This window comes from Mus caroli, unplaced genomic scaffold (genome assembly GCF_978045245.1).
Source record: "Mus caroli unplaced genomic scaffold, Mus_caroli_1 scaffold_17, whole genome shotgun sequence".
NCBI classification, from domain to species: domain Eukaryota; kingdom Metazoa; phylum Chordata; class Mammalia; order Rodentia; family Muridae; genus Mus; species Mus caroli.
This window is the reverse complement of record NW_028227272.1, coordinates 34301479-34326751: the sequence shown is the minus strand read 5'-3', so window position 1 is coordinate 34326751 and position 25273 is coordinate 34301479. Positions and strand designations below refer to the sequence as shown.

Below are 25273 nucleotides of genomic sequence, written 5' to 3'. Positions count from 1 at the left end.
TTGATGGGGATTGCATTGAATCTGTAGATTGCTTTTGGCAAGATAGCCATTTTTACAATGTTGATCCTGCCAATCCATGAGCATGGGAGATCTTTCCACCTTCTGAGATCTTCTAGAATTTCTTTCTTCAGAGACTTGAAGTTTTTATTATACAGATCTTTCACTTCCTTAGTTAGAGTCACGCCAAGATATTTTATATTATTTGTGACTATTGAGAAGGGTGTTGTTTCCCTAATTTCCTTCTCAGCCTGTTTATTCTTTGTGTAGAGAAAGGCCATTGATTTGTTTGAGTTAATTTTATATCCAGCTACTTCACCAAAGCTGTTTATTAGGTTTAGGAGTTCTCTGGTGGAATTTTTAGGGTCACTTATATATACTATCATATCATCTGCAAAAAGTGATATTTTGACTTCATCTTTTCCAATTTGTATCCCTTTGATCTCCTTTTGTTCTCAAATTGCTCTGGCTAGCACTTCAAGTACAATGTTGAATAGGTATGGAGAAAGTGGACAGCCTTGTCTAGTTCCTGATTTTAGATGGATTGCTTCAAGCTTCTCACCATTTACTTTGATGTTGACTACTGGTTTGCTGTAGATTGATTTTATCATGTTTAGGTATGGGCCTTGAATTCCTGATCTTTCCAAGACTTTTATCATGAATGGGTGTTGGATCTTGTCAAATGCTTTTTCCGCATCTAACGAGATGACTATGTGGTTTTTGTCTTTGAGTTTGTTTATATACTGGATTACGTTGATGGATTTCCATATATTGAACCATCCCTGCATCCCTGGGATGAAATCTACTTGGTCAGGATGGATGAATGTTTTGATGTGTTCTTGGATTAGGTTAGCAAGAACTTTATTGAGGATTTTTGCATCAATATTCATAAGGGATATTGGTCTGAAGTTTTCTATATTTGTTGGGTCTTTTTGTGGTTTAGGTATCAGAGTAATTGTGGCTTTATAGAATGAGTTGGGTAGAGTACCTTCTGTTTCTATTTTGTGGAATAGTTTGTGAAGAACTGGGATTAGATCTTCTTTGAAGGTCTGATAGAACTCTGCACTAAACCCATCTGGTCCTGGGCTTTTTTTGGTTGGGAGACTATTAATGACTGCTTCTATTTCTTTGGGGGATATAGGGCTGTTTAGATCATTAACCTGATCTTGATTCAACTTTGGTACCTGGTATCTGTCTAGGAACTTCTCCATTTCATCCAGGTTCTCCAGTTTTGTTGAGTATAGCCTTTGTTAGAAGGATCTGATGGTGTTTTGGATGTCTTCAGGATCTGTTGTTATGTCTCCTTTTTCATTTCTGATTTTGTTAATTAGGATGCTTTCCCTGGGCCCTCTAGTGAGTCTGTCTAAGGGTTTATCTATCTTGTTGATTTTCTCAAAGAACCAGCTCCTTGATTGGTTGATTCTTTGAATAGTTCTTCTTGTTTCCACTTGGTTGATTTCGCCCCTGAGTTTGATTATTTCCTGCCATCTACTCCTCTTGGGTGAATTTGCTTCCTTTTGTTCTAGTGCTTTTAGGTGTGTTGTCAAGCTGCTAAAGTGTGCTCTCTCTAGTTTCTTTTTGGAGGCACTCAGAGCTATGAGTTTTCCTCTTAGAAATGCTTTCATTGCATCCCATAAGTTTGGGTATGTTGTGGCTTCATTTTCATTGAACTCTAAAAAGTCCTTAATGTCTTTCTTTATTCCTTCCTTGACCAAGGTATCCTTGAGAAGAGTGTTGTTCAGTTTCCACGTGTGTGTTGGCTTTCTATTATTTATTTTGTTATTGAAGATCAGCCTTAGTCCATGGTGATCTGATAGGATGCATGGGACAATTTCAATATTTTTGTATCTGTTGAGGCCTGTTTTTTGACCAATTACGTGGTCAATTTTGGAGAAGGTACCATGAGGTGCTGAGAAGAAGGTATATCCTTTGTTTTAGGGTAAAATGTTCTGTAGATATCTGCCAGATCCATTTGATTCATAACTTCTGTTAGTTTCACTGTGTACCTGTTTAGTTTCTGTTTCCACGATCTGTCCATTGGTGAAAGTGGTGTGTTGAAGTCTCCCACTATTATTGTATGAGGTGCAATGTGTGCTTTGAGATTTACTAAAGTTTATTTAATGAATGAGGCTGCCTTTGTATTTGGAGCATAGATATTCAGGATTGATAGTTCCTCTTGGAGGATTTTACCTTTGATGAGTATGAAGTGCCCCTCCCTGTCTTTTTTGATGACTTTGGGTTGGAAGTCAATCTTATCAGATATTAGAATGGCTACTCCAGCTTGTTTCTTCCTACCATTTGCTTGGAAAATTGTTTTCCAGCTTTTCATTCTGAGGTAGTGTCTATCTTTTTCTCTGAGATGAGTTTCCTGTATGCAACAAAATGTTGGGTCTTGTTTGTGTAGCCAGTTTGTTAGTCTATGTCTTTTTATCGGGGAGTTGAGTCCATTGATATTAAGAGATATTAAGGAAAAGTAATTGTTGTTTCCTGTTATTTTTGCTGTTAAAGTTGGCATTCTGTTCTTGTGGCTGTCTTCTTTTAGGTTTGTTGAGGGATTACCTTCTTGTTGTTTCTAGGGCGTGGTTCCCGTCCTTGTATTGGTTTTTTTCTGTTATTATCCTTTGAAGGGCTGGATTCGTGGAGAGATAATGTGTGAATTTGGTTTTGTCGTGGAATACTTTGGTTTCTCCATCTATGTTAATTGAGAGTTTGGCTGGGTATAGTAGCCTGGGCTGGAATTTGTGTTCTTTTAGTGTCTGTATAACATCTGTCCAGGATCTTCTGGCTTTCATAGTCTCTGGTGAAAAATCTGGTGTAATCCTGATAGGCTTGCCTTTATATGTTACTTGGCCTTTTTCTCTTACTGCTTTTAGTATTCTATCTTTATTTAGTGCATTTGTTGTTCTGATTATTATGTGTCGGGAGTTATTTCTTTTCTTGTCCAGCCTATTTGGAGTTCTGTAGGCTTCTTGTATGTTCATGGGCATCTCTTTCTTTAGATTTGGGAAGTTTTCTTCTATAATTTTGTTGAAGATGTTTGTTGGTCCTTTGAGTTGAAAATCTTCATTCTCATCCACTCCTATTATCCGTAGGTTTGGTCTTCTCATTGTGTCCTGTATTTCCTGGATGTTTTGAGTTAGGATCTTTTTGCATTTTCCATTTTCCTTGATTGTTGTGCCGATGTTCTCTATGGAATCTTCTGCACCTGAGATTCTCTCTTCCATCTCTTGTATTCTGTTGCTGATGCTCGCATCTATGGTTCCAGATTTCTTTCCTAGGGTTTCTATCTCCAGTGTTGCCTCATTTTGGGTTTTCTTTATTGTGTCTACTTCCCTTTTTAGGTCTAGTATGGTTTTGTTCATTTCCATCATCTGATTGGATGTGTTTTCCTGTTTTTCTTTAAGGATTTGTAACTCTTTAGCCATGTTCTATTGTAGTTCTTTAAGTGAGTTATTAAAGTCCTTCTTGATGTCCTCTACCATCATCATGAGATATGCTTTTAAATCCAGGTCTAGCTTTTCAGGTGTGTTGGGGTGCAATGGACTGGGCGAAGTGGGAGTGCTGGGTTCTGATGATGGTGAATGGTCTTGGTTTCTGTTAGTAAGATTCTTACGTTTACCTCTCGCCATCTGGTAATCTCTGGAGTTGTTATAGTTGTCTCTGTTCAGAGGTTGTTCTTCTGGTGATTCTGAGTACCTTCTGTCAGCAGACCTTGAGATAGGCTCTCTCCTCTTAGTTTCAGTGGTTAGAGCACTCTCTGCTGACAAGCTTTTCTTAAAGGGACGGTGTACAGATATCTGGTGATTGGACCTCCTCCTGGCCGAAGAAGAAGGCCGAAAACAGGACCTTTCCCAGATGCTGTGTTGCTTTGGCAGGTCACAGAAGCTGTCAGCTTCTGTGGTGCACACTCTCACCTGTGCAGACTAAGTTCCTAAGTTCGGTGGAGTCCTGGATCCAAGATGTGCTCCCTGCTCCTGAGGCAGAGGGCTCCTGTGCAGGGCAGACCACTGTCTTCCAGCTGGGAGGGTGCCAGAAGTCTGCGGCCCCAAAAGGGTGCTGCCTCAGCATCTCTGTGGCTCCTGCCTGTCCCAGAAGCTGTCTGCCTCTGTGGTTCTCACTCTCACCTGTGCAGACTAAGTTCGGCGGAGTCCCGGAGCCATGATGGCGCACCCTGCAGGGCGGACCACTGTCCTCCGGCTGGGAGGGTGCCGGATGTCTGCTGCCCCAAAAGGGTGCTGCCTCAGCCCATCTTTTTCTTCTCAAAGAACTAATTCTTTTTTTTTTTTTTTTTTTTTTTTGGTTTTTCGAGACAGGGTTTCTCTGTATAGCCCTGGCTGTCCTGGAACTCACTTTGTAGACCAGGCTGGCCTCGAACTCAGAAATCCGCCTGCCTCTGCCTCCCAAGTGCTGGGATTAAAGGCGTGCGCCAATTCTTAATTTACTTGACATTTTATATTTTTGTTTATATTTTACTAATTTTTCTCTTTTATTATTTATTTCCATCTCTTTTAAGTGTTGTTCTTCTTCTAAGTCTTTTATGTGCATCTTTATGTTATTCATTTGAGCTCTTCACATTTTTTATGTACTTAATAATGTGTTAACTTTTCTTTTAGAACTGACTGCCTTCATTGTGTTCTATAGATTTTGATACATTGCATTTTCATTTTCATTAAATTTTAGGAATTTTAAAAATTTGCTTTTGATTTCTGCCTTGACCCAATTTTCATTCAGTACTATATTGTCTTTCTACTACTGTAGTTTTTATTGCTCTTGATATTTCTTGTTAGACTTTTCTTGAAGAGGAATGAAGTGCTATTTTCTTTCTGTTCTGGCTAGTTTTGCTTTGAAGTCTATTCGTCAGATATTAGAGTAGTTACATCTGCTTGTTTCTTAGCTCCACTTGTTTGGATTTTTTTTTTTCCATCCTTTTACTGTAAGGTAGTGAGGTAAAATTCTTGTAGGAAGTAAAAAGGTTAATCCTGTTTTCTAATACAACCTGTTTTTCTCTTTTTATTTAGGAATTGAGAACTTTATATTGAGAGTTGTTGTTGAACAGTGTTATTAATTCCAGTTACTTTTTTGTGGTGGATGTTTTCTTAGACCTCTTTTGGTTCTCTCATTGTGTCCATTAAAAAGCAAGGTGTTTTGTTGTTGTTGTTGTTTTTGTTTTGTTTTTATTAATTTATTTACTTACTTAATTAATTTATTTTTGTTTTTCAAGACAGGGTTTCTCTGTGTAGCCTTGGCTGTCCTGGCCCTCACTTTGTAGATATTTGATTGGTCTGCCTTTATATGTGACCTGGTCTTTCTCTTGTTGCTCTTTTTGTTTTTGTTTTTCCTGTATATTTAATCTTTTGATTATTATGTTATATGGGTCATTTCTTCTCTAGTCCTAGCTATTTGATGCTCCATATGCTTCTTGTATATCGATAGACATCTCTTTTCTTAGATTTAGGAAATTTTTCTTTCTAATTTTGTTGAAAATATTTTCTATGCCTTCAATTTGGGTTTCTTCTTTATACCTTTGATTCATAATTTAGGTATTTGTACAGTGCCTTGAGTTCTCCGTGATCCTTTCCTGGATTTTTTAGATTTACCATTTTCCTTGATTAATGACTTACTGCTTTAACCCTTTCTTCAGGACCTGATATTTTCTCTTTCACTTGAGATACAGTCTGTTGATGAAGCTTTCCTCTTAGCTTTTTGTTCAATTTACTACGTTTTTCATTTTGAATTTTATTTCAGTTTGCCTTTTTTTTTCTCAGAGATTAAAAATCTTTGCTTAACTTTATCTTCCTATCTTAAATTTTTCTTATATTTAATTCAAGTGTTTGTGGTTTTGGTCTTCATTCAGGCATTTATTCATATCCTCTTTAAATTCCTGGAAAATATTATTATTTGCTGTTTTGAAATCATTGCCTTGTGAATCAACTGAGTTGCTTTTTGGGGGGCAACATTATACTGAGGGATGCTAATTTCTGGAGGAATCACACTGTCTTAGTTATGTATAGTGCTTGTGTTTTTTCAATGGGACCTAAGTATTTTGCATTAAATTAATGGTTCTTTTTCTTTGTTTGAATACCTGGTCTTGCCTAGGTTGAGTGGATATTAGATTTTATTTTTATTTTTATTTTTTTGGTGTGACCCAACTTGTCAAGTTGTAGACCAGCTCAATTGTGCTTGCATTACAGTCTTGAGGTCACTCTGTCTGATGTGAAAATGGGGTTGTAAGATGTTATCTCAATTAAGCTATGGGGTGGTACAGTGAATGGTTGGGGTGGCAAGCAGGTGGGCTGACTCTAAGGCCTCTACATGGAATTCTAGGCTAGCCTCCACTTAGTCCTTGAGCAGTGTAGTGCGTAGGGTGGTTAATGGCAGGTAGGCTGCCTGGTTCTGGGAGTTCTTACCTGGAATTCCATGTAAGGACCTCACTGGATCTCAACCATAATGGGTTGAGTGATCAATCAATTTATGATATTTTGTTTATTTCTTTCAAACTTTTAAAAAGAATTTTTGTGTGTGCTTTAATTACTTAGAAGTTTTGTTTCCAACGTAGTTTTGTCAGTGAGCTTTGATTTTACTTCACTGTAATGCCTACAATTTTAATTGTTTGGAATTTAATATTTATTTTTCAAATTGATAATCTCTTTTGACACAGTTTTAATACCTTATGAGAAAATAATGGGCATGTAACCTAATCTTTCCTTTATGTGATTTACATTCAATTGTAAGATATATATCTTATAAATATATAATCTTATAAATTATATTTATATATTGGGCATTGTAAATGTTTCTGTAGTTGTATTTGTCTACATGGTGGTCTGTGTTTGCCAGACACAGCATCACACAGTGGCTTAGTTAGCGTCTGTTGGATTTTTGGAGCTGTTTTCTATTCTTTAATTCTATAAGTGATTCTAGTGATTATTTTCTGCATTATATTTTTACGTAGTTATCTCAATAACAAGATATTTTGATATCTACTATTTTATATCTTAATGCTCACTAGGGTTTTTCCCAGTGTTTTCTAGACAAGTTAATTTTTTTCTTTTGATAATTATTTTAAAATTTCTGAAAAGACTTAAAAATTTTAAATATATCTGAGGTTTAAATTTGTAAGGATTGTGTTTTTTTTGTTTAAATAATGTTTTAAAGAAACCTTTTAGATTAAAAACATGATATCATATACTAGATAAAAATTTGTTGGGCTGGAGAGATGGCTCAGCAGTTAAGAGTACTGGCTGTTCTTCCGAAGGTCCTGAGTTCAAATCCCAGCAACCAATGGTGGCTCATAACCATTTGTAATGAGACCTGATGCCCTCTTCTGGTGTGTCTGAAAACAGCTACAGTGTACTCACATATAATGCATAAATAAATCTTTTTAAAACTTTGTCTCTGCAACTGCTTCCATGGATATTTTACTCCCTATTCTAGGGAGGAATGAAGTATCCATGTGTTGGTCTTCCTTCTTGATTTTCTTGTGTTTTGTAAGTTATATCTTGGGTATTCTAGGTTTCTGGGCTAATATCCACTTATCAGTGAGTGTATATCAAGTGACTTCTTTTGTGATTGGGTTACCTCACTCAGGATGATATCCTCCAGATCCATCCATTTGCCTAAGAATTTCATAAATTCATTGTTTGTAATAGCTGAGTAGTACTCCATTGTGTAAATGTGCCACATTTTCGGTATCCATTCCTCTGTTGAGGGGCATCTGGGTTCTTTCCAGCTTCTGGCTATTATAAATAAGGCTACTATGAACATAGTGGAGCATGTGTCCTTCTTACCGGTTGGAACATCTTCTGGGTATATGTCCAGGAGAGGTATTGCTGGATCTACCAGTAGTACTATGTCCAGTTTTCTGAGGAACCGCCACACTGATTTCCAGAGTGGTTGTACAAGCTTGCAATCCCCAGCAATGGAGGAGTGTTTCTCTTTCTCCACATCCTCGCCAGCATCTGCTGTCACCTGAATTTTTGATCCTAGCCATTCTGACTGGTGTGAGGTGGAATCTCAGGGTTGTTTTGATTTGCATTTCCCTGATGATTAAGGACGTTGAACATTTTTTCAAGTGCTTCTCAGCCCTTCAATATTCCTCGGTTGAAAATTCTTAGTTTAGCTCTGTACCCCCCCTTTTTTAATGGGGTTATTTGAATTTCTGGAGTTCAGCTTCTTGAGCTCTTTGTATATATTGGATATTAGTCCCCTATCAGATTTAGCTAAGACAAAAGGATAGACCATCCAGAGACTGCCCCACCCGGGAGTCCATCCCATAACCAGCCACCAAACGCAGACACTATTGCATACACCAGCAAGATTTTTCTGAAAGGACCCTGATATAGCTGTCTCCTGTGAGGCTTTACCAATGCCTGGCAAATACAGAAGTGGATGCTCACAGTCATCTAAAGGATGGAACACAGGGCCCCCAATGGAGCAGCTAGAGAAAGTACTCAAGAGCTGAAGGGGTCTGCAACCCTATAGGTGGAACAACAATATGAACTAACCAGTGTCCCCAGAACTCGTGTCTCTAGCTGCATATGTAGCAGAAGATGGCATAATTGGTCATCATTGGGAAGAGAGGACCCTTGGTCTAGCAAACTTTATATGCCCCAGTACAGAGGAAAGCCAGGGCAAAGAAGTGGGAGTGAGTGGGTAGGGAAGCAGGGTGGGGGGGGAGGGTATAGGGGACTTTTGGGATAGCATTTGAAATGGAAATGAAGAAAATATCCAAGAAAAAAAAAGAAATCTGCATAATAAAAAATTTGTCTTATTGTTCACCATTTTTTCACATGTACAATGTTTATTTGTTTAAAATAAATAGTTTGTTATTTTGTTTGCAGTTTGTTATAGCATATAAAACCTTATATAAATTTGATTTTAGACAACAATATTGAATTATATACTATTTTGGTATTTTAACATTAATAAAAATATATCTTTTATTTTAGCACATCAGAAAGCTCAACATTTGTCAAATCAATTTAAATATTGTCATCTATAGCTTTATAACTAAGCATTCATGTTTAAGGTATATCTTAAAAACTCTAGGGACTGAGCAATAGGTCAGTGCTTGAGAGGACTTGTTACTCTTGAAGATGATCTCTGTTCAGGTCCCAGCACCTACTTAGCAGCTCACAACTGACTATAACTTCAGTTCCAGGAACTCTGGCTCACTTTGGCCCCAACAGGCACAAGGCATGCATGTGATCCACATATAATACTGGCAAAACATCATACACAGAAAAATAAATAAAAACACAGATAGGATGATTTAAAATGTATTTCTTTAATGACAACTAAATTTTACCTGTTTCAAAATTTTCTATTTTAAAAGGAAGACTATTGTTTTTCAAGTACTTTATTTTGATTTAAATATAAACATTGGTAGTTACTTTCCTTATTACTGCAATAAAATATCTGTCCAAAGTAATTTATGGAATTAAGATGTGACTTTTATACATAGTGGAAGGAAAGCCTATTATGGTGAGGGAGGAATAGGGACAGAAGCGTGCTGCTGCAGATCACATTATTTCCACAGTCAGGAAAGGAAGAAGGAGGGATGCGTTTGCCCAGCAAGCTGCCTCCAATTTAGGTGGTCCAGGGCCCTGTTTCACAGAGTGTTCTCACCCACATTTAGGATAGGTCTATTCACCTCAATTAATTTAATCCAAAAAGTTCACCACAGACATTTGTCTCCAGGGTGCTTTTAGAATGTGCAGAGTTTACACTATAGACTGCATTTAGCTACTATTAATGTGATAGAGAACTTTTAAGAAGCTTTAACATTTTAAAGGAAGTTAAAAAGAAGGCAGCCAGAGGCCATGTCTGTTCTCTCACCAGAAATCCTGTAGAAGCCCAGGCTCTATGCTCCCACTGACTGTAAAGAGCAAGGAAGCATCTTTGCAGTGATATCAAAGATTGCAGATGCCTGGTTGAGAAAGAGAGACATGGAAGGCTACTGTGACAACTCCTACCCCTACCCCATCTCCAAAAGTAGCAGTCTAAGCAGGAAGCCATTGGAGAGAACTCTTTTTGTTTTTTTATTTATTTACATTCCAAATGTTGCCCCTTTTCCTGTTCCCTCCTCCAAGAGTTCTTCATTTCATCCCCTCTCCCCTATGCCTCTGAATGGATACTACCCCCAACCCCTCCATCACCCACCTCCTCACCCCCCCCCCACACATCCCCCTTCCATGGGGCATCAAGTCTTTATAGGAGTAGGCTCAACCTCTCCCATTGAGGCCAGACAAGATAGCCCTCTGCTACATATGTGCCAGGGGCCACGGACCAGCTCATGTATGCTCTTTGGTTGGTGGCTTAGTCTCTGAGAGCTCTGAGGAGTCTGGTTAGTTGATACTATAATTCTTCCTATTGGTTTGCCATCCCTTTAAGCTCCTTCAATCCTTCCCCTAATTCAACCCTAAGTTTCCTCAACCTCAGTCCAATGGTTGACTGTAAGTATCTGCATCTGTCTCGGTCAGCTGCTAGTAAAGCCTCTCAGAGGACAGCCATAGTAGGCTCATGTCTTCTGCCATCCTCATGCTTGAATTTATCTTGATTTCCAGCAGTTTCTGCCCTCTGGATGAAGATGATGAGTCTTTACAATGCAATAAGGGCTGTCCATCTTTCACAGCATTCTCTAAGACAATATTTGGGTAATATGGCAGGTAACAGCTTTTGGAATAGCCCCTGCTCCAGTTGTTTAGAACCCACATGAAGGTCAAGCTGCACATTTGCTACATATGAGTGGGGCGGCCTAGGTCCAGCCCGTGTATGTTCTTTGGTTGGAGGTTCAGACTCTGAGAACTCTAAGAATCGAGTTTAGTTGTCTCTGTTGGTCTTCCTGTGGAGTTTCTATCTACTTTGAGACCTGCAATCCTTCCCCCAACTCTTCCATAAGAGCCCCTAAACTCCATCCACTGTTTGGCTGCTGGTGTCTATTTTTGTCTGAGCCTTTCAGGGGACAACATGCTCCTGTATGCAAGCATAACAGAGTGTCATTAATAGTGTCCACGACTGGTGCTTGTCCATGGGATGGGTCTCAAGTTGGGCCGGTTATTGGTTGGCCATTCCTTCAGTTTCTCCTCCTTCCCCCATGCCTGCATTACTTGTAGACAGGATAAATTTTAAGGATGCTCTCCACATTCGATGGCTTTTAAGAGAGGAATGGGGTTAGGTATGGGAGGGGAATGACCCAGTTCTATTTAAGGGGCAGGACACTGCTGGCTTGACCTTACTCATCAAATATACAAGTAATATAAATTGGATTTTATATATTTTGTTGGGGGAGGCCACAAGAGTGGGGGATAAACATGGAATGACTGGGTAACAAGTGTGATCAGGGTGTATAATGTGAGATTCCCAAAGAATTAATAAAAATATGTTGGGAAAAAAAGCTGAAGGCGTATAAGCCATCAGTTTAAAATATTTGCTCATGGCTTTGGATATAGCCTAGTAGTAGGGATGCTGCCTCGTATGTCCAAGGTCCTGCCTGCATTTGATCCATTTGATCTCCAGCCTGAGGGCTATATCAGCATTATCAGGTAGAGCTATCACAAAATAGATGTTCAATGGAAAGGGATTTACAATAAAGAAATAAAAAACTATTTTTTGTCTACTTTTCCAGGTATATAGCACTAAATGTTATATCAGAAATTAAACATAACATTTCATCATTTATTTTTCTTCATTTTCTATTCTATTTTTCTTTCAAAGTTTTTTATCTTTTAAAATATATTGTATCATGTTTATTTACATGTTTCATTGAGTCTTTAGAACCCATCAGAGTTCTATATTGCATGTTTATATTGCAGCAAAAGTTATTGATCCTTTAATTTCTTTTTAACTACTACATGAACATCTATTTTTTTTAAAAAATTAAAAGAAAGAAGCATATTTCAGTGCAGGAAAAGTTAGTACAAACCAGGCTTTATTATATAGCATGTTTTTTCTTTATGGTATTATCATTATTATTTGAACACAGTTCAAATTAATGTCAGAATTAAGAAATTGTTGTTTTATTGTTTTCCAGCTGTTAATAGGTTACGAGAATGGCACTGTGGTATTCTGGGACTTGAAATCTAAAAGAGCAGAACTGAGAGTTTATTATGATGAGGTAAGTGATTTCTGATGACGTTTTTGAAAGCTGTGGGGACTAGGTGTCACTTCTTCACTCTGAAGTCTTGTGCATTACTAATATCTTTAATCACTGAGACTCCACTTGTTCATGCTCAGGGCTCAATTGTCTTTTGTTATTCATGTAGCAATAACAGCTGTCAATTATTTTTAAACAGGAATTCTGCTGTGACTGCCAATTTGGGAGAAGATTACCTATTTTTGGCTATGTATATATTCTTTTGCTTACCGTGTATTCTTGATTTGTCTCATCTCCCTTTCGTTTATGTAGGCTCCATACTCATATCTTGCTTCTTGACCTTCAGGTTTCTAAGGGCAATATCCATACTTTCCTTAGAGAATTCGTTTTCTGTGGCTAACCAATCAAGACAGTTTGACAGCTTTTTTCTTCTATTACTTCATAGAATAATGAAGTATTTTGGGAATAGGACCAAATAAGTGACAATAAGTATTGAGATTATTTTTATTATGTACAATTTAAATAATTGAGGTTTGATTAGGTTTCTCCCAGATGGCATTTTTGATCTAGGCCATTAATAATTCTCCATTAAAAATGCTGCATGAAGACAGTACAGCTGGCATAGAAGATGAAAAGGGAAGATTAACTTTTGTAGCTGTGGAAACAAAGATGATCAGATGTATCATAAATTAGAAGTAAGGTAGGAGTGGGAGAAGATAGAAGGAAGATACAGATTGAAAGCTCTGCCTAGTTAACATTTATACTTGTTTACATATATTGTCACAGAATTTAAAAGACATAAACAGAAAAAGAGCCTCTCTCATCTATTTCTTTTAGAACACTTCATTTTAGATTAGAGGAATAAAAAAAATGGACTTCTAATAGCCTTGGAATATTTGACAGTATTCATCTTTTTTCCCCTATTTTATCACAACAATTAAAAATTTACAGTTTGGATGCCTAAAGATATATTTTATGGTGGTTAAGAGCATGTATGGCTATTGATAAAACTAGAATTTGCTTCCACTCCAAATATCTGGTAGCTCTCAACTACATGTAACTCCAGCTCCATGTAATCTGAGTCTCTCTTCTGGCACTTCACTCAGGAGCACACACCCACACATGTATGTTTACACATTATTAAACAATCAAAATAAAATATTACTAAATGTTGTATTTCATAAAATCTATAGTTCATTTTCTAATGGTTCTCTCAAAGTAAAATTTATGGTATGTATGAGATAGTTACATTGCCAAAGAGTCCAGAAGTTAGTTGTGTAGTATCTGAGCATTTGGTCATGATTGGTAAAAAAACAACCATGCAGGAAAATCATACAATTATGCTCTTCATATCAATTTCCAGTACATCTGAATCATAAAAAAAAATATCTCCAATGAGCTAGGCTATTTTTTTTTTTGCTGCTGTTAAATACACAAAAATGCAAAGGTATAATATACATGTTTCTTTAATTTTCAAGAAAAGAGCTAGAGAAAACCCAAACACTGTTTAGCCTATTAGAATTAGAAAAGACTAGATCAATAGGAAACAAAAAGGAAACCACTGAATTATGGTTTTCTTTGGTCAAAAATATAAGGAAATAAATTTTCCAACCTTAAAAGTTAAACATATTAATTTTGAAATTGAGATTTTAAATAAACATTAGAAATCATCTGAGCTAGTGGAGTATGATAATATTCCTAATTTATACATAGAGATCATTTTACATATTAACGTGCATTATATATGCACATAAATAAATTATATGTATTTGTCTACTACTAATTCATAAGTCCTGTCATGCTAATGGAGATAGATATGAACTTCATTTTACTGCAAAGCTTTTCAACCTTTCTTAGCACTTTCTCCTATCTAGAAACTATCTTTAATAAGTCGCTAAGATGATTTATATATTATCAATACTCTTCTCAGCACTACACACAAAGCTCTCTTCTTTAATTTTTCAAGGACCATTCTTAAAATTGTTATTTTCCTTGCTTGTTTGTGCCTATCTCATTTATTATGTCTCTTTTCTCCATTTCTGACTCATTTAAATTATGGGTGCTCAAATCTGGTACACTGGCATATACTAGGTGCTTGATAGACTGAAGCAGAAAGACAAGTTATGCCAACAGTTTGAAGCCAGACAAACAATGTGGTGAGCCCCTCCCATCTCAAACAGTTTGTCTTTTGCTCCATCCTCTAATTTGTTTGTTTATAATAGCTCTCATTTCTCATATTACCTATACAAGCAGTAAACTCAATACAACTAAAAATCACAGGCCTTATTCCCACCCCCCCACTTAAGCTTTATATTTAATACCTAGTAGTTTAATAGTTAAGTATAAATGAATAAATAAATAAATAAATAAATAAATAAATAAATAACATCAGAACAGAATTTATTCTTTTTTGCTCATACCACTTTTGATGTTCTTTTTCTTTTAAAAGATCAGTTTAGAGTGTCCATAGCAGTGCTTTCTATTTAACTCTTCTTCTGTTTTATATGCAATCCATTATTACGGCTTTTTGATCTTGTCTTTATTAGTGCTACCATTCTCTTCCTTCCTCTTTGTCCTCATGTCTATACCTAATACCCAAGGTTACAATACTCAACTGTTTATAGAGTCTCTTTAACATCTACCTTTCTGCATATTCTTCACTAACAAAGATTTTCTTATTCTATTTTTTATTAGGTATTTATTTCATTTACATTTCCAATGCTATCCCAGAAGTCCCCCACACGCTCCCCCACCCACTCCCCCACCCACCCACTCCCACTTCTTGGCCCTGGCATTCCCCTGTACTGAGGCATATAAAGTTTGCACGACTTATGGGCCTCTCTTTCCACTGATGGCTGACTAGGCCATCTTCTGATACATATGCAGCTAGAGTCAAGAGCTCTGGGGGATACGGGGTAGTTCATATTGTTGTTCCACCTATAGGGTGGCAGATACCTTTAGCTCCTTGGTTACTTTTTCTAGCTCCTCCATTGGGGGCCCTGTGATCCATCCAATAGCTGACTGTGAGCATCCACTTCTGTGTTTGCTAGGCCCCGGCATCATCTCACAAGAGACAGCTATATCTGGGTCCTTTCAGCAAAATATTGCTAGTGTATGCAATGGTGTCAGCATTTGGAGGCTGATTATGGGATGGATCCCTGGATATGGCAGTCTCTAGATGGTCCATCCTTTCGTCTCAGCTCCAAACTGTGTCTCTGTAACTCCTTCGAGGGTGTTTTGTTCCCAATTCTAAGAAGGGGCAAAGTGTCCACACTTTGGTCTTCGTTCTTCTTGAGTTTCATGTGTTTAGCAAATTGTATCTTATATCTTGGGTATTCTAACTTTCTTGGCTAATATCCACTTATCAGTGAGTACATATTGTGTGAGTTCTTTTGTGATTGGGTTACCTCACTCAGGATGATGCCCTCCAGGTCCATCCATTTGCCTAGGAATTTCATAAATTCATTCTTTTTAATAGCTGAGTAGTACTCCATTGTGTAAATGTACCACATTTTCTGTATCCATTCCTCTGTTGAGGGGCATTTGGGTTCTTTCCAGCTTCTGGCTATTATAAATAAGGCTGCTATGAACATAGTGGAGCATGTATCCTTCTTACCAGTTGGAACATCTTCTGGATATATGCCCAGGAGAGGTATTGCGGGATCCTCCGGTAGTACTATGTCCAATTTTCTGAGGAACCGCCAGACTGATTTCCAGAGTGGTTGTACAAGCTTGCAATCCCACCAGAAATGGAGGAGTGTTCCTCTTTCTCCACATCCTTGCCAGCATCTGCTGTCATCTGAATTTTTGATCTTAGCCATTCTGACTGGTGTGAGGTGGAATCTCAGGGTTGTTTTGATTGGCATTTCCCTGATGATTAAGGATGTTGAACATTTTTTCAGGTGCTTCTCAGCCATTCAGTATTCCTCAGGTGAGAATTCTTTGTTTAGTTCTGAGCCCCATTTTTTAATGGGGTTATTTGATTTTCTGGAGTCCACCTTCTTGAGTTCTTTACATATATATTGGATATTAGTCCCCTATCTGATTTAGGATAGGTAAAGATCCTTTCCCAATCTGTTGGTGGCCTTTTTGTCTTATTGACGGTGTCTTTTGCCTTGCAGAAGCTTTGCAATTTTATGAGGTCCCATTTGTGGATTCTCGATCTTACAGCACAAGCCATTGCTGTTCTATCCAGGAATTTTTCCCCTCTACCCATATCTTCAAGGCTTTTCCCTACTTTCTCCTCTTTAAGTTTCAGTGTCTCTGTTTTTATGTGGAGTTCCTTAATTCACTTAGATTTGACCTTAGTACAAGGAGATAGGAATGGATCAATTCGCATTCTTCTACATGATAACTGCCAGTTGTGCCAGCACCATTTGTTGAAAATGCTGTCTTTTTTCCACTGGATGGTTTTTGCTCCCTTGTCAAAGATCAAGTGACCATAGGTGAGTGGGTTCATTTCTGGGTCTTCAATTCTATTCCATTGGTCTACTTGTCTGTCGCTATACCAGTTCCATGCAGTTTTTATCACAATTGCTCTGTAGTACAGCTTTAGGTCAGGCATGGTGATTCCACCAGAGGTTCTTTTATCCTTGAGTTTTTGCTATCCTAGGTTTTTTGTTATTCCAGATGAAATTGCAGATTGCACTTTCTAATTCGTTGAGTTGGAATTTTGATGGGGATTGCATTGAATCTGTAGATTGCTTTTGGCAAGATAGCCATTTTTACTATATTGATCCTGCCAATCCATGAGCATGGGAGATCTTTCCATCTTCTTTTTTTTTTTTTTTTTTTTAAATAAACATTGCCTTTTCCAGAGATCTTCTTTCACAATTTTTTTTTCTTTTCTTTTTTTTATTATTATTTTTATTACATATTTTCCTCAATTACATTTCCAATACTATCCCAAAAGTCCCCCATAGCGCCCCCCACTTCCCTACCCACCCATTCCCATTCTTTTGGCCCTGGCATTCCCCTATATTGGGGCATATAAAGTTTGCAAGTCCAATGGGCCTCTCTTTCCATTGATGGCTGACTAGGCCATCTTTCGATACATATGCAGCTAGAGACAAGAGCTCCAGGGTTCTGGTTAGTACATCATGTTGTTCCAACAATAGGGTTGCAGATCCCTTTAGCTCCTTGGGTACTTTCTCTAGCTTCTCCATTGGGAGCCCTGTGATACATCCAATAGCTGACTGTGAACATCCACTCCTGTGTTTGCTAGGCCCCGGCATCGTCTCACAAGAGACAGCTATATTTGGGTCCTTTCAGCAAGATCTTACTAGTGTATGCAATGGTGTCAGCGTTTAGAAGCTGATTATGGGACGGATCCCTGGATACAGCAGTCTCTAAATGGTCCATCCTTTCATCACAGCTACGAACTTTGTCTCTGTAACTCCTTCCCTGGGTGTTTTGTTCCCAATTCTAAGAAGGTGCACAATGTCCACACTTTGGTCTTCATTCTTCTTGAGTTTCATGCGTTTATCAAATTGTATCTTATATCTTGGGTATCCTAAGTTTTGGGCTAATATCCACTTATCAGTGAATACATATTGTGTGAGATCTTTTGTGATTGTGTTACTTCACTCAAGATGATGCCCTCCAGGTCCATCCATTTGGCTAGGAATTTCATAAATTCATTCTTTTTAATAGCTGAGTAGTACTCCATTGTGTAAATGTACCATAATTTCTGTATCCATTCCTCTGTTGAGGGACATCTGGGTTCTTTCCAGCTTCTGGCTATTATAAATAGGGCTGCTATGAACATAGTGGAGCATGTGTCCTTTTTACCGGTTGGGACATCTTCTGGATATATGCCCAGGAGAGGTATTGCTGGATCCTCCGGTAGTACTATGTCCAATTTTCTGAGGAACCGCCAGACTGATTTCCAGAGTGGTTGTACAAGCTTGCAATCCCACCAACAATGGAGGAGTGTTCCACTATCTCCACATCCTCGCCAGCATCTGCTGTCACCTGAATTTTTGATCTTAGCCATTCTGACTGGTGTGAGGTGGAATCTCAGGGTTGTTTTGATTTGCATTTCCCTGATGATTAAGGATGTTGAACATTTTTTCAGGTGCTTCTCTGCCATTCGGTATTCCTCAGGTGAGAATTCTTTGTTCAGTTCTGAGCCCCATTTTTTAATGGGGTTATTTGACTTTCTGGAGTCCACCTTCTTGAGTTCTTTATATATATTGGATATTAGTCCCTTATCTGATTTAGGATAGGTGAAGATCCTTTCCCAATCTGTTGGTGGTTTTTTTGTCTTATTGATGGTGTCTTTAGCCTTGCAGAAGCTTTGTAGTTTCATGAGGTCCCACTTGTCAATTCTCGATCTTACAGCACAAGCCATTACTGTTCGATTCAGGAATTTTTCCCCTGTGCCCATATCTTCAAGGCTTTTCCCCACTTTCTCCTCTATAAGTTTCAGTGTCTCTGGTTTTATGTGAAGTTCCTTGATCCACTTAGACTTGACCTTAGTACAAGGAGATAGGAATGGATCGATTCGCATTCTTCTACATGTTAACAACCAGTTGTGCCAGCACCATTTGTTGAAAATGCTGTCTTTCTTCCACTGGATGTTTTTAGCTCCCTTGTCGAAGATCAAGTGACCATAGGTGTGTGGATTCATTTCTGGGTCTTCAATTCTATTCCATTGGTCTATTTGTCTGTCACTATACCAGTACCATGCAGTTTTTATCACAATTGCTCTGTAGTAGAGCTTTAGGTCCGGCATGGTGATTCCACCAGAGGTTCTTTTATCCTTGAGGAGAGTTTTTGCTATCCTAGGTTTTTTGTTATTCCAGATGAATTTGCAGATTGCACTTTCTAATTCGTTGAAGAATTGATTTGGAATTTTGATGGGGATTGCATTGAATCTGTAGATTGCTTTTGGCAAGATAGCCATTTTTACAATGTTGATCCTGCCAATCCATGAGCATGGGAGATCTTTCCATCTTCTGAGATCTTCTTTAATTTCTTTCTTCAGAGACTTGAAGTTCTTATCATAGAGATCTTTCACTTCCTTAGTTAGAGTCACACCAAGGTATTTTATAATATTTGTGACTATTGAGAAGGGTGTTGTTTCCCTAATTTCTCTCTCAGCCTGTTTATCCTTTGTGCACAGAAAGGCCATTGACTTGTTTGAATTAATTTTATATCCAGCTACTTCATTGAAGCTGTTTATCAGGCTTAGGAGTTCTCTGGTGGAATTTTTAGGGTCACTTATATATACTATCATATCATCTGCAAAAAGTATTATTTTGATTTCTTCCTTTCCAGTTTGTATCCCCTTGATCTCCTTTTGTTGTCGAATTGCTCTGGCTAGGACTTCAAGTACACTGTTGAATATGTAGGGAGAAAGTGGGCAGCCTTGTCTAGTCCCTGATTTTAGTGGGATTGCTTCCAGCTTCTCACCATTTACTTTGATGTTGGCTACTGGTTTGCTGTAGATTGATTTTATCATGTTTAGGTATGGGCCTTGAATTCCTGTCTCAGAGAAAGATTTCAGTTTGACAGGAGTGAAATTTTGAATCCATGGGGAACTGCCTGTTTCCTTTTGTCAGATTGTTATATAGTATTTGTTTTCAGGAAAAAGTCACAGCTGACAAAATATGACTAGTATTTTTCCTTCAAATTTTTTTATGCTCTCTATTTTTTAGCATTGGTTTTGATTGATATTTGTTTTCTAATAAGGCCCTGTTTTAATGAAAATAGTATGATGTAAGTAAATAAACAAAAATCAAATGTGCACCATCATCTCAATTGCCAGATCCTTATTTATACATGGTTTTACAATCCTGATCTCTAAAATCTGACTGTTTATATGTTTATATAACTACCTTATTTACTATAATTCTATTATATATATATATATATATATACAATTTTTCATGACTAATTATTTCTCAATCTAGTATTGAATTTCCAAACAAAAGTTAAATTCATCTATGACTATTCATCAAAGGACACATTTCCCATATAATTATATATATACTAATTATAATATATAAATATATAATATATTAATTATAATATAATTAATATATGTATATATATATATATATATATATATATATATATATATATATATTCTGTTTTCTCCATTGGGTAAGGTTTTACTGGGTTAGGATGAAGCTTTGAGTCTGAGTACTTCCTCATCCTCTACTTTCCCTTTCCTTGACCAAGTAGTTGGGTTATTTTTTGTTGTTGTTGTTGTTTTGGTTTTTTGAGACAGGGTTTCTCTGTATAGCCCTAGCTGTCCTGAAACTCATTTTGTAGACCAGGCTTGCCTTGAACTCAGAAATCTGCCTGCCTCTGCCTCCCAAGTGCAGGGATTAAAGGCGTGAGCCACCACACCTGACTTGACTAAGTAGTTTCAAGAATTTTAAATTGACTGAGGTTCAGCGAATTTGACAAAAGAATCGACATTTTGTTTGAACTATGTGCAGAAAGGAAAAAAATAGAGAAAACAATGAAGATGTTCCCTTTCTAAGTGCATTTGTTGGAGACTGGCTAAGAAAAATAGAGTCTGCATAGAAATGATGACTAGAGTGAGGGAAGAAAAGAAAAACAAGATAAACCCTACAAGTCCAGAAATTCACGCTGCCTTTTATATTCACTTTAATCTTATATTTTGAGGTCTACAGCACATTTTATATCCTTTATTTTGATGATTAGTCATGACAGTAGTTAGCTGTAACTCTAGTATGTACACACAGGCCTAAATTTTCATGCTTGGATATATAAAGCATTTGGTTATGTAACTGTATAAGCACATGTGTGCTAAAGTTTATATTCACCTATACTGACTTTCTCTCCAGTTTCTTTAGGGGAAAAGATGTTTTAAATACCTTTCTGATTTTTTTGTCCACCGAGACTTGTCTTATTGTACTTAACATGTAACACAATGAATAGAATATGGTGTTCAATTATCACAAGGAATACCACAGATTTGGAAATGTAATGTTAATTGCTTACTAATTCAGTAGACCTTTCTTTCAAATCTACTTTATAGAAGATACTGTACCACCACAGAGACTAATAAAACTAAACCAATGAAGTAATTCCTGCTAACTCTTATCTAATTAAAAACTATGGAATGAACTTAAAAATTTTAAAAATTAAATCTTAATTGCTTTAAATCAATTAGTATAGTATATGATTGGGGCAAAGCTGTGCAGTTGAGAATATGGGTTTTCGAAGGAGTTTGGCTTTGACTTGTATGACTTTAAAAAGCAAATGAATATCTGTCTCTAGGTCAATTTCACCATATGTAAACTGAGAAATAATAATAAAGTAAAAATAATACCTTTTATATGATTAATATATTTTATGTAAAATGCATACTATGGGATCTGGCATATAGAATGCCTTCAGGTGCTAGCTCAAATTCTTTTTAAAATTATCTACTCAAAGTGATGATACTAGGCCTATATCTTAGAAGAAATTATCTTCTGATAGTCATACTTTATTTCTATGTAAACAATTTTCAAACAGAGATTGTAGGATATTGGAAGGACATAGAATCGACAATAAAAATGTTTTGGAATCTGAATTTATTAAAAATTTTTCAGAACTATCCTTTATTTAAGGAAATTAATTTTGGTAGCCTTTTCAAGGTTTATAACAGGTTGAAGCCAAAGAAGCCTAGTCTGGGTCAGAAAAAAATACTTTAACATATTATCAGTATATTAATTTTATGTCAAAATATTTTGGAAAATATAATGATGTGATATATCTACTTTCCCCTGTACTTGTCTTTTATTGTTATTTTATTAGGCTATTCATTCAATCGATTGGCATCATGAGGGTAAACAATTCATGTGCAGCCACTCAGATGGTAGCTTGACTTTATGGAACCTGAAAAGCCCAAGTCGCCCTTTCCAAACCACAGTCCCACATGGTAAGACTCATGGTTTCAAAGAAACTATGGAGAGCACAGAATTGCCTGCTTACAGCTTTAACTCTTCTGGGTTAGCGTCATTCATGTTGCACACTGTTAATGGATATCCATTAGCTCTCCTACAGAGAGCTTATTCTAGGTCTTGTGTTTTCTGCAGTCTTAGGAATAGTATGTTTAGTCTATTAGCATTACATATAATTATTAATAAGACTAGATTCAAGATCTACTTGTTTGTTTTCTAATGTTTTTACTATAATTTACTGCTTATGTTTACCTTTCTACTTTCAAGTTATTTAAATATTGTTATTACCAACACATTGATTTTTTTCATAGTCATTTTATCTTCATTTTTTTTATCATTATTTGCATGTATCACAATATATTTTGTTAACTACTCAATGTGTTTTAGGACTAACATAACACTTCATATAATGTACAGACATCTTGTAACCATATAGATCTATTTATCTGCCTTCATTATCATATATACTATAATTATATAACATCCACAGATATACATTTTAAATGGTCACAAGTATAATTTGCATTTCATGTAGGCCTGGCAAATGATTTCTGGAGGGTTTTTTTTTTTATTTTAAATTACCTTTTATCTTCCTTCATTCCTAAAAACTACTTTGATAGATTTAGATTTCTAGACAATGTCAGGCCATGAGCAGAAATTTGTTCTCATTTTCTGGGAATTTATGTAATATAATGAATGCTTTAATGATATCCCATCATCTTCTAGCTTCAGTATTTTCTGTATGAGCAATCCTCAGTGTTTTGATATTTGCCTCTATTGTATACAATCTGCTTTTTTCCTTCTGGTTGTTTTCAGAGAATTTTGATATCTTTTCTTTGTGGCAACTTAAAAATGTTCTGCCTCAACTTGTTTTGGGCTTGTTTTTCTTTTTTTTTTTTTAATTTATTCTGCTAAGAGTTCTAACTAGCTTTTTAAATTCATAACTTCATAATAGTTTCACAAAACTTGGGGGCTTTCACACCATTTATCTTTAATACATTCTATATGTTTTTCTTTCTGGGATATGAGTCAACTCTGTTAGAGCTTTTGATGTTGTGGCACACATCACTCAGTCTTTATTTTTTGTATTTGTTTTTGTCAATATTTTTATTATTAATGTCAAAGTTAATTAGTTCGAACTGATTCATCATTTATTTAATTCCTTTTCTTTCCTGCATTTTTATTCTATTAAACCTCTAAGACTTCTTTTTAAATTTCAGATAGTTTTTCCATTTGATACATTTTGCTTTTTAGAACTCTTCCAAGGTTTTCTTTTGTCATTTATTTGAGCATCTCAACTTCCTTTAATCATTGAGCTTATATACAGTCACCTCTTAAAAGCTTATGTTGGTAACATAATCTGCTTTACCTTGACAACAATGATCCACACTTCCTCCTCCTTCTAAGAGTTTTGGTTCTACCTCATATACTGTAGATCTACAAGCATCTTATCTTCATTGTTTTGTTGGTTACTCAGGATGTATAGTATAAAAGTCTGTTAAAAGCAACAGTGTAAAACTTCATGTATATGAAGCTATATAGTGTTAATGTGACATATAATTTATACTCTAGAATATGTTTTCGTGCCCCCCTTATTAACCATTTGTCTTCTAAATTTATGGAAATGTACTTCATTGTTTTTCTAGAAGTCAAAATTTTCTACCATGAAGTGATAAATTATAAAGCTTAAATGATTAAACAATTGTGCTTTAAAAGGAAATGTACTCTTGTGGGGGAAGGTGTTGATTTGTCTGGTTAATTTTGTTTTTTGAGACAGACTAACCTAAAGTTTTAACTTGGAGTCATCCATCTCCATCTCTCAGATGCTAGGATTACAGGTGTGAACTACCATGCTCAGTTATTTTTTTTAATCGTAGTAAAAAAATATATAGTATATGATTTATTATGATAGTATTATGTTAATGTTACAGACTGTCTTGTAGGTAAATATGGTCAGATGATCAAGTTACAGTCAAAGAAAGACAAGATTATCTTTTCAAACACATGTGAATTTGTTTTTAAGTGGCTAATTGTTAAATGTAGAAAATCTTAAATTCTACAAAATGAGGTAGTAAAGCATTTCTGGTTGATGATGAAATAAAATATACTTAAGTAAATATTACAAGAAACTATATATATGAACTTTATATATAAAGTTGAATTTAAAAATAAATGAGAAACTAGAACAAAATTCTACAGTGTACAAAAAAATAGCATTGAAAATAATATGTACTCAAACTAGGAAATTCATTCAAGATAATTATTAAAGGAAAATTTGTAACTTCAAATATTTTATGTATATATATGAAACTCTAAAGATAAATACTCACTCAAAATCTAAAAACAAACAAACAAAAGCAACAACAAAACAAAATACCAACAAAATAAAAACAAGGTTGGATCAAATCACACATATATCATAAAAGTTAATGGTAGCAAAAGCAAAACCATAGAACAAAAAAATAAAACACACATTGTTAAAATAATGAAGCAAAGCAGACATTGCCTTTAGCTAAGCTAGCCAAAGCACAGAACAGAAACACGAGTTTAGGAATTACATGGAAGATGAAGAAATTAAAAGGTCAAAGATAAAATATGTCAAATTCATATTCATATTCTTAATACACAATAACATGGGCAAAGTAGATAATTTCCAAGGGAAATAAAAAATAATGAAATTCCATACAGTATTTTTTTTTGTAAAAATTCAAATACACATCTGTAGTGAGAATTTAGGAATTTTGAGTTCTTTAAAAAACAGCGTGGTGGCGCACGCCTTTAATCCCAGCACTTGGGAGGCAGAGGCAGGGGGATTTCTGAGTTCCAGGCCAGCCTGGTCTACAAAGTGAGTTCCAGGACAGCCAGGGCTTTACAGAGAAATCCTGTCTCAAAACAAAACAAAACAAAACAAAAACAAACAAACAAACAAAAAACAAATAGACAAAAAACCCAAAACATAGAAATGTAAGAACATGTTTTCATTTTAACCCCAGGTGTGGGTATGGGCCTGCTTCACAGCAGATGACTATGATTTGCCACATGCTCTAGCAGAGGGGTGGTTTTGCCAACTGCAGATAGTTTCTGTGATGGTGTGACATTTGAAATTCTGAGGACTTTTCAGAGGAGATATAAATGCTGGTACTCTGATACATGAGATTGGTGGTTGATGGTAGTTCAGGGAGTAGTTTGTCAGTTGTAGTTTGTTAGTAGTAGTACTCAAAGAAGAAACAAGAAAGAAATTAGAGTAAGGGATCTC

The 25273-nt window shown here is 36.2% G+C and overlaps 1 protein-coding gene across 8 annotated transcripts in view; it reads left to right on the top strand.

The window, feature by feature from the left end:
- The window catches only part of Stxbp5l (syntaxin binding protein 5L), a 307493-nt gene that overhangs the window by 138210 nt on the left and 144010 nt on the right, over window positions 1–25273 (top strand). For all 8 annotated transcript variants that reach the window (XM_085832442.1, XM_085832439.1, XM_085832441.1 and 5 more), the window contains 2 exons: window positions 12029–12112; window positions 21872–21995. In XM_085832442.1, coding sequence (XP_085688568.1) covers window positions 12029–12112; window positions 21872–21995 — 208 coding nt within the window. The remainder of the gene's footprint in view (window positions 1–12028; window positions 12113–21871; window positions 21996–25273) is intronic.